Genomic DNA, 7,049 nt, shown 5'->3' on the forward strand with positions numbered 1-7,049 from the left:
ATCAATTTTGTATATTAATTTTATGTTGATATATTATATTATTCCGAACAACTAATAAAATACAATACCAAATTTATAATTTTTAAAACAAATATAGTTTCATTTTCATTCAGTTATAAAATTATAATTCCAAATGAAATTCAATTTTTTATATCTAATATAGTCCAAGATCCATTGATTGAACTAAAAAGAGATCTCAACTAAAAAAATTAGTTGGCAAATATTTATCATTTTTATCTTTAAAATTTTATAGAAGGTCAAAAATCATTTTATTATTGGTCATTCCGATGTTTTTTAGCATCGAAAATGTTGATTTTTTTTACTACTTAGATTTGAGTTATTGTTGTATTTTGTTTAGTCCGATATATAGTTTAGTTGAATCGAATTTTCGTCCCGAATGTTAATAATAAGAATAATTCTCTTCGTTTTTTTGTGGGACTTTTGTTGTTCAAACTCGTCAATTGTCTTAGTGATGTTTTCTCGAGTATGTGTAAGTTGATGTAATTGTCAGATCTAAAAATATTTCTCTTTTGTTTATTAAAAAGTTATTAAAGTTGATCATTTATTTGAAAATCCTCTTACATTACTATTTCTCTTTTTTTTATTAAAAAGTTATTAAAGTTGATCATTTATTTGGAAGTCCTCCTACATTATTCTAATTGGTTTGTACGAGTATCAAACTCATGTACGAGTTTCTCATTATTTTAATCATATACTTAAATAGTTATCATATATTTGAATCTTTGTGACATTATCTACAATTTCACGAGTAATGACAAATTTCAAAAAAAGTATTTAGAGACTTTAAAGTAACTTTCAATAAATTTTAAAAAGATAGAATCTTCTAAAATTTTTTTTTCATAATATAAAAAAAATGATATTGTGTTATTATCTTTGGTTGAATATAAATTCTCCACAAAAATAATGTACATTAAAATTAACTAGCATGCAAAAATCATACATTGGTCATCTTGATCTTCCTTTTTCATCATCATTTGCGATACATTAATCAACACTAACCGCGTTTCATCAATCTCGGGATGCATCAAATCGCCAACAACAAACACATGAACACGACCCTTAAGCTCAATCCAACTACAACCCGGTTCCTTACTAACCATTCGAACATTCATCATCCTTCTAACCCGTTCAACCTCTTCTTTTTTCCCCAACTCCGAATAAACGCTCGACAACAAAACATATGCCGACGATTCCCTCGACCCCATCTCCATCAATTTCTCACCCGCATAAGTGCCCATTTCATAATTCCGATAATTCCTACAAGCACTCAACAATATCCGCCACAAACACATCCCATTCTCAATCCTCGACCCGCCCGTTTCAATAAACTCCTTAGCTTCCTCAAGTCGACCCGCCCGACTCAATATATCCACCATACAAGCATAATGTTCAATCTCCGGTTCTATTCCAAACTCATCAAACATCATATGGAAATAATCCAAACCCGTCTCCACCAGACCCATATGACTACAAGCCGAAAGAACATTCACAAATGTAACATGATCCGGTTTCACTCCATTCTTGTCTAAACGCATTTCATCAAACATTTTCAATGCATCTTTACCAAACCCGTTTTGAGATAACCCGGAAATCATCGCATTCCACGACACCACGTCCCGAGAGGGCATTCTCGTGAACACGAGATTCCCATCTTCGAGATTCCCGCATTTAGCGTACATTGTCGAAAGAGCACTCCCCATCGGAACACGAAGGTCGAAACCGTATTTTATAATACGCCCGTGAACTTGCTTTCCTTGCTCGAGCGCGGCTAAGCTCGAGCAAGCTTTCAAGACGCTAGTCATTGTTAGTTCGTTCGGTATTATACCTTCGGTTTGCATCCGACAATATAAAGTCAAACCCTCTTCGTTCTCTCCGTTTTGAACGTAACCGCCAATCATGGACGTCCATAAAACAATGTCGCGTTCGTGTAAGTAATCAAAGCCTTTTCGAGCGTCGTCTAGGCAAGAACATTTAGCGTACATGTCCACTAAAGCGGTCATGATGTATATCTGAGACTCAAATCCCAATTTCATCGCGTAAGAATGCATTTGCTTTCCTTCTTTGGATGAACCCTTATCGCTACAAGCGTTAAGAACTCCGACGAGCGTGAACTCGCTCGGAGTGTTCCCAAATTGATGCATTTTCGCGAAAAGTTCGAGAGCTTTCTCGAAATTTCCAGATTGTGCATAGCCTGTTATCATAGCAGACCAGGTAATAGAATTCTTAACATTCAGAAGCTGAAATGTTTGTAAGGAATCATCTAAGCTACCGCATTTCGCATACATTGTAACTATCGAGTTTCCAACCGATATTATAGAGATCAAACCATTCTTGATAGCAAGGCAATGAATTTGCTTACCATTTACGACGAAATCAGGGAGAGTAAAAGCACTAAGAACACTAGTAAGAACAAATTCATTAACACCCTGTTCTTCCTTCATCATCATTAAATTAAAAAGCTCTAATGTTTCTCTAGCAAGACGTTGAGCAGAATATCCAGAAATCATAGCAGCCCAAGATACAGAATTTCTCTCAGGCATTTCATCAAACACCTTACGTCCATCATATAAAAGACCCATTTTACAGTACATGTTTAACATAGAACTTCCAACAAACACATCAGAGCAATACCCAATTTTCAAAGCAACAGTATGAGCTTGCTGTCCAACTAAAGGGTACCCCAAACCGGAAGCAGCAGTGAAAACGCCAGCAAAAGTATGACCATTTGGGAAGACGTTTTCCGCCCTCATCCAACAGAAAAGTTCCATGACTGAAGAAGAAGCTCGAGATCCACCCTGTTGTGAGAATCCATTGATAATACAGTTCCATGAAACTACGTCTTTTCCTTGTATTCTTTGGAAGACAAGAAGGGCATCAGCCAATTGTCCACATTTTGCATAGAAACTAACGAGGCTGTTGGATATGTAAATGCAGGAAGATGAACCGTATTCTATTATTCGAGCGTGTAAAGCTCGTCCCTTTCTTAGGTTTTTATGCTCTGTGTAATGGAGAAGTGCGTTAAAGAGAGGACGGAACTTTAATGGAAGTGTCATTACATGGCTTTTCCACCTTCGTTTCCAATACAAAGGAAATTATTCAATAACTTACAATTCAAGGTCGGTCCTCTGGTTCTTCTCCTGGTTTGCTTACTTCTGGGAACGAGAAACTTGGCGGCGGATCATCGTTTTGTTTGTGAACGCTAAACCCTAAATTCATATTTATCAAATATTAAGTGAAGAATGATACAATTGAAAATTGAAGAAGTTATAATCTATATTTATTTATTATTTTAATGATAACACATAACAAAAAGATAAATATATACTATTTTTTAAAATAATAATATATAGATATATGAATTTATTTTATTAGAAAACCTTCAAATAAAAAACAAATTTAAGCAAAATAGGAAAATAAAAAACAAACTTAGAAAATATAGAGAAATGATTGGGATGGAATTTTGGCGAGGGAATGACGTGGCGCTTCCCAATCAATGAGGCGATGCCACATTATTCTCTCCTCATTCCCTTTTTCCAAATTCTCTACCTCTATCGCTCCTCGAAAATATAATAGTATATGTTATTAAATTGTAAGTGTGATATATAAATAAACTAAAATAAATTATAATTAATTACCTCATTCATTTATTTTTCTCTCAATTTATTTTTCTCTCATTTTTATATTTGAACATAAATATATCATTATCATCTTCATCATCCATGATTGATAATTGATATACGGGTATAAAGTATGATAAATAGTCGATCATGATCTTCATCTTCAATATTTCGTAACCGGTTTTTCAAATGCAATGTGGCATTTTAGTGAACTTGATTACTACGGTTATCTTATATTCCAACTAATGACATCGGGCAACCCTCCTCCTAGAATCGGGTATCTGTATTGATGTTGTGTAAATTTGAAGAAACATTCATTCACCATTAACATCATTTTTTCTTGACTCTTGTTTATCTTCCTCTCATGTTATAGCCTATAGGATATTAAGAACATTCATATTACAAATAATACCAAAATGTTCATCATCGTCATCATTTTTCAATGAGACACATCTCCAGCCTTATACCAAACTAATTTAGAAGCGACGAACCCTTGGTCAGTTGGCCTCCATGCAACTACTTTCGAGCAACTACCTTCCATATTACATAATTGATGTGATATTTCTCTTTGTTCATATTAGATTATATTAAATTGGTTGATTATTTATTTAGTAGTAGATAATTGATTGAAAATATGTTGTTTGAATTTAATAGAAAGTTGTGGAGGTCGACATTCTTGAAATGGACGATGGGTCTTTTGTTATTGATTATCACAGTGAATGAGCTTCTTTAATTGGGTAAACATATTGGTAGTCATGCTCAAACATACATATTAGAAGATTAATTAATGATTTTTGTGTCACGTGTTAAGTAAATTATGTTTCAACAATAGCTATTTATTTTTATTATAGTAACAACGAATTTACCGGAGAAATATAGGAAGAAGAGAAGATTGAAAGTCTTGATTGTGGACATGAATTCCATGTTTATTGTGTAAAGAAATTGTTACAAATAAACAACATTTGCGCTATCTCAAATCTTCTGAATTGTGAAGAGTTCAAGAAAAATACAAATATAAGATACCATAAATTCTAATTTTTGTAATTAGTTTATAAAAAATGCCTTTAGTTTGTTATATGAATATATAAATTTTTAAAATATTAAATGTTAATTAGATAAAGTTTGTTTTTAAAATTTATGATTTTTTTTTCCAAATCTTTTGAAATTATCATGGCTAGACCCATTCTAAAATACTAATAATAATACCCAAACTAAAAAAAGAGAAAGATGTATAATAATGATCTCTACCAATCATACCTTGTAAGCAATATCCAAAGATGAGGCATTGATTTGATGCAAAGTTAAAAACTCACAATTCAACAAGGATATTAATTAGATTGAAATCAATTCAACATGTACTACAAAATGAATAATGAATAATCTGTTTTTTTAAAAGATTTTGAGCTCATATACCAAAATTTTCAAATAATCCAAGATCAAACAAGGTCATCACATAAGTTCCAAATTCAACACGAAAACACATGTATAATCGTCTTATGTAAACCTTCTGTCAAATAGGCACAAGAAAACAGTAAATTATTCCCAGTTATATTATTACAAAAGCTATATAAACAACACTAATAAACATAAATACTGATTTCTTGATCTTTAAAGAGTCATGAAATTACCCAATCCAGTCGCCTTTCCACTTCCATGTCCATTATTATTAGAGCTCCCCTCCTCTGTTTCCGACGAACCAGGTTTTTCGGTAAGAAATTGTTCCCAAAACACATCATTCACTCTCACTTTAGTACCATCACCATTTGCCTGAATTCGATTCTTACTCAAACCATCATCATCCAATGAATCTTGATTCTGAACAAAACTTGGTTTCGGGTATGCCAAAGAAAGATTCAAATGACACGAAACACTGTTGTCAGCTTCTTCTTGTCCCAACTGTTGTCGTTGAAAATTAAGAGATGTTCCTGTATCCGAAAGATCCAAAGTTTCAGGAAAGAATAAAACCCCACCATTGCTTCTAGCCTGGTTATCATCTTCCTCATTTGAACACTGCATGCTGTTTGAAACCAAATTAACATCCGAAACAACATTAGATATAGCACCAAATTCAGGCCTCGAGCTGCTGTGAGTTCCAACAGAGCTACTTTCAGGATCTTGCTCAGAAGATATAACTCGAGGAACTCGTCTTTTCTTATTGTAAGCAGAAAAATCAACAGATTGGAGTTTTCGAGCAAGAATTGCAACCAAATCAGGATTCTGTGATGCCTTATCTATGAACTCTAGCAAACGATCCTGTCTCTGCTTTATATGATCAACTCTTTGACTTAGATCATCCAGCTGAATCTTGGCTGTAGATTGTTCATCTTTGTATTTGAGAACCTTAGCTTGAATTTCCAACTTCTCTTGTAAGAGCTTGCTTATTTCACCCTCGTATGCAGCTCGTTCTTGATCAGGTGAATTCCCTTGTGGATTGCTGTGGCTATGAATGGGTTTCCTGCGATGGATATTCTTTAACAAATGCTTTTGATCTTTCATGAATTCTTCATTTGCAAATTCCCATTTTTCTGGATCGATCTTTCTAAAGCCCTGTAAAAGAATAAGATCAAATCAAAGCAGCTAAAGGGTAGTTTCTGATTTCGAATCTGATCGATTCACAGAGGGAAACAAGATGAAAATTTGAAAGTAACCCACAAAGAAGAATGATTTACATATGTGTTTAGCTGTCTGATGAAGCTTGAGAAATTGTTGTGCTTAAAATACATAGGAAGAAGAAGGCGAGCGAATTCAGGAGGGTTCCAGACGACAAAGCTGTTCTTGGTAGAACTCCAGGAGACAATTTGATCGGTTGATGAATCATCCACCATTTCGTACGTTTTCTGGAGGAAAGGCGCCGGTCCGCCGCCGCCGCCTCCAGAAGCAGAAGCTCCTCCTCCTCCTCCGTCCATGGTTGAAAATCCCAATTCAATTCAAGTCAAGGGCAAGGGTTTAGTGACAAAGAAGACTAGAACCCGTCAAATGGAGCCGATCAAGTTTTTCTTTTTCTAAACCAAAAACAGATCTTTACAAAGGAAGGGGGTCAATCTCAAAAGACCCTTGGCTTCCAAAAGAGTGTTCAAATCTAATGAATAAACTATTATTTTTTTTATTATTTGTTGAATTCTTTTGCCAAGAATGGGAAAGTAACTTTGATTAAATAAAATGTTACAAACATGAAAAAATATTAATTCCGACATTGAGTTTAAGTTTAGTTTTCATGTGAAAAAAACAAACCAAACCTAAAACTTAATAACACAACATTGTTTCTTTTTTCTTCCAATGAACTTTGTCAATTACGGAAATGAAAACTTTTATTCTAGTTTAAATTTTAGTATTTCGAATTCGGATACAAAATTCAATGAATTACGCACAACATATTTGTAGTAAAAAATCATTATCATAAAAAAAAAAAAA

At 33.7% G+C, this 7,049-nt stretch overlaps 2 protein-coding genes across 3 annotated transcripts; both read right to left on the bottom strand.

The window, feature by feature from the left end:
- Positions 1 to 867: 867 nt before the first annotated feature.
- Positions 868 to 3,232, bottom strand: LOC124911531 (pentatricopeptide repeat-containing protein At2g33680). Of its 2 annotated transcripts, XM_047452031.1 has the most exons (2): positions 3,130 to 3,232; positions 870 to 3,019 (listed from the first exon to the last, which is right to left on the bottom strand). In XM_047452031.1, the coding sequence occupies exon 2, from the start codon at positions 2,787 to 2,789 to the stop codon at positions 942 to 944; it is 1,848 nt and encodes a 615-aa protein (XP_047307987.1). In that variant the 5' UTR covers positions 2,790 to 3,019; positions 3,130 to 3,232; the 3' UTR covers positions 870 to 941. The 2 variants fall into 2 exon arrangements, with proteins under 2 accessions (XP_047307986.1, XP_047307987.1); XM_047452030.1 differs by having other exon boundaries at positions 868 to 3,223.
- A 1,832-nt stretch (positions 3,233 to 5,064) lies between these two features.
- On the bottom strand, positions 5,065 to 6,614 carry LOC124911423 (heat stress transcription factor A-5). Its single transcript, XM_047451904.1, has 2 exons — positions 6,308 to 6,614; positions 5,065 to 6,185 (listed from the first exon to the last, which is right to left on the bottom strand). The coding sequence occupies exons 1-2, from the start codon at positions 6,542 to 6,544 to the stop codon at positions 5,247 to 5,249; spliced, it is 1,176 nt and encodes a 391-aa protein (XP_047307860.1). The 5' UTR covers positions 6,545 to 6,614; the 3' UTR covers positions 5,065 to 5,246.
- Between the last annotated feature and the right edge of the window lie 435 nt (positions 6,615 to 7,049).

The sequence above is a fragment of the Impatiens glandulifera genome, chromosome 8 (assembly GCF_907164915.1).
Source record: "Impatiens glandulifera chromosome 8, dImpGla2.1, whole genome shotgun sequence".
In the NCBI taxonomy this organism is placed as follows: domain Eukaryota; kingdom Viridiplantae; phylum Streptophyta; class Magnoliopsida; order Ericales; family Balsaminaceae; genus Impatiens; species Impatiens glandulifera.

Bases quoted from the DNA above. Each gene is read 5' to 3' on its own strand.
- LOC124911531 (XM_047452030.1), bottom strand. From the start codon at position 3,074: ATGACACTTCCATTAAAGTTCCGTCCTCTCTTTAACGCACTTCTCCAT.
- LOC124911423 (XM_047451904.1), bottom strand. From the start codon at position 6,544: ATGGACGGAGGAGGAGGAGGAGCTTCTGCTTCTGGAGGCGGCGGCGGC. The intron at 6,186-6,307 runs GTAAATCATTCT...ATTCTTTTACAG, and splicing joins TCAGACAGCTAAACACATAT to GGCTTTAGAAAGATCGATCC.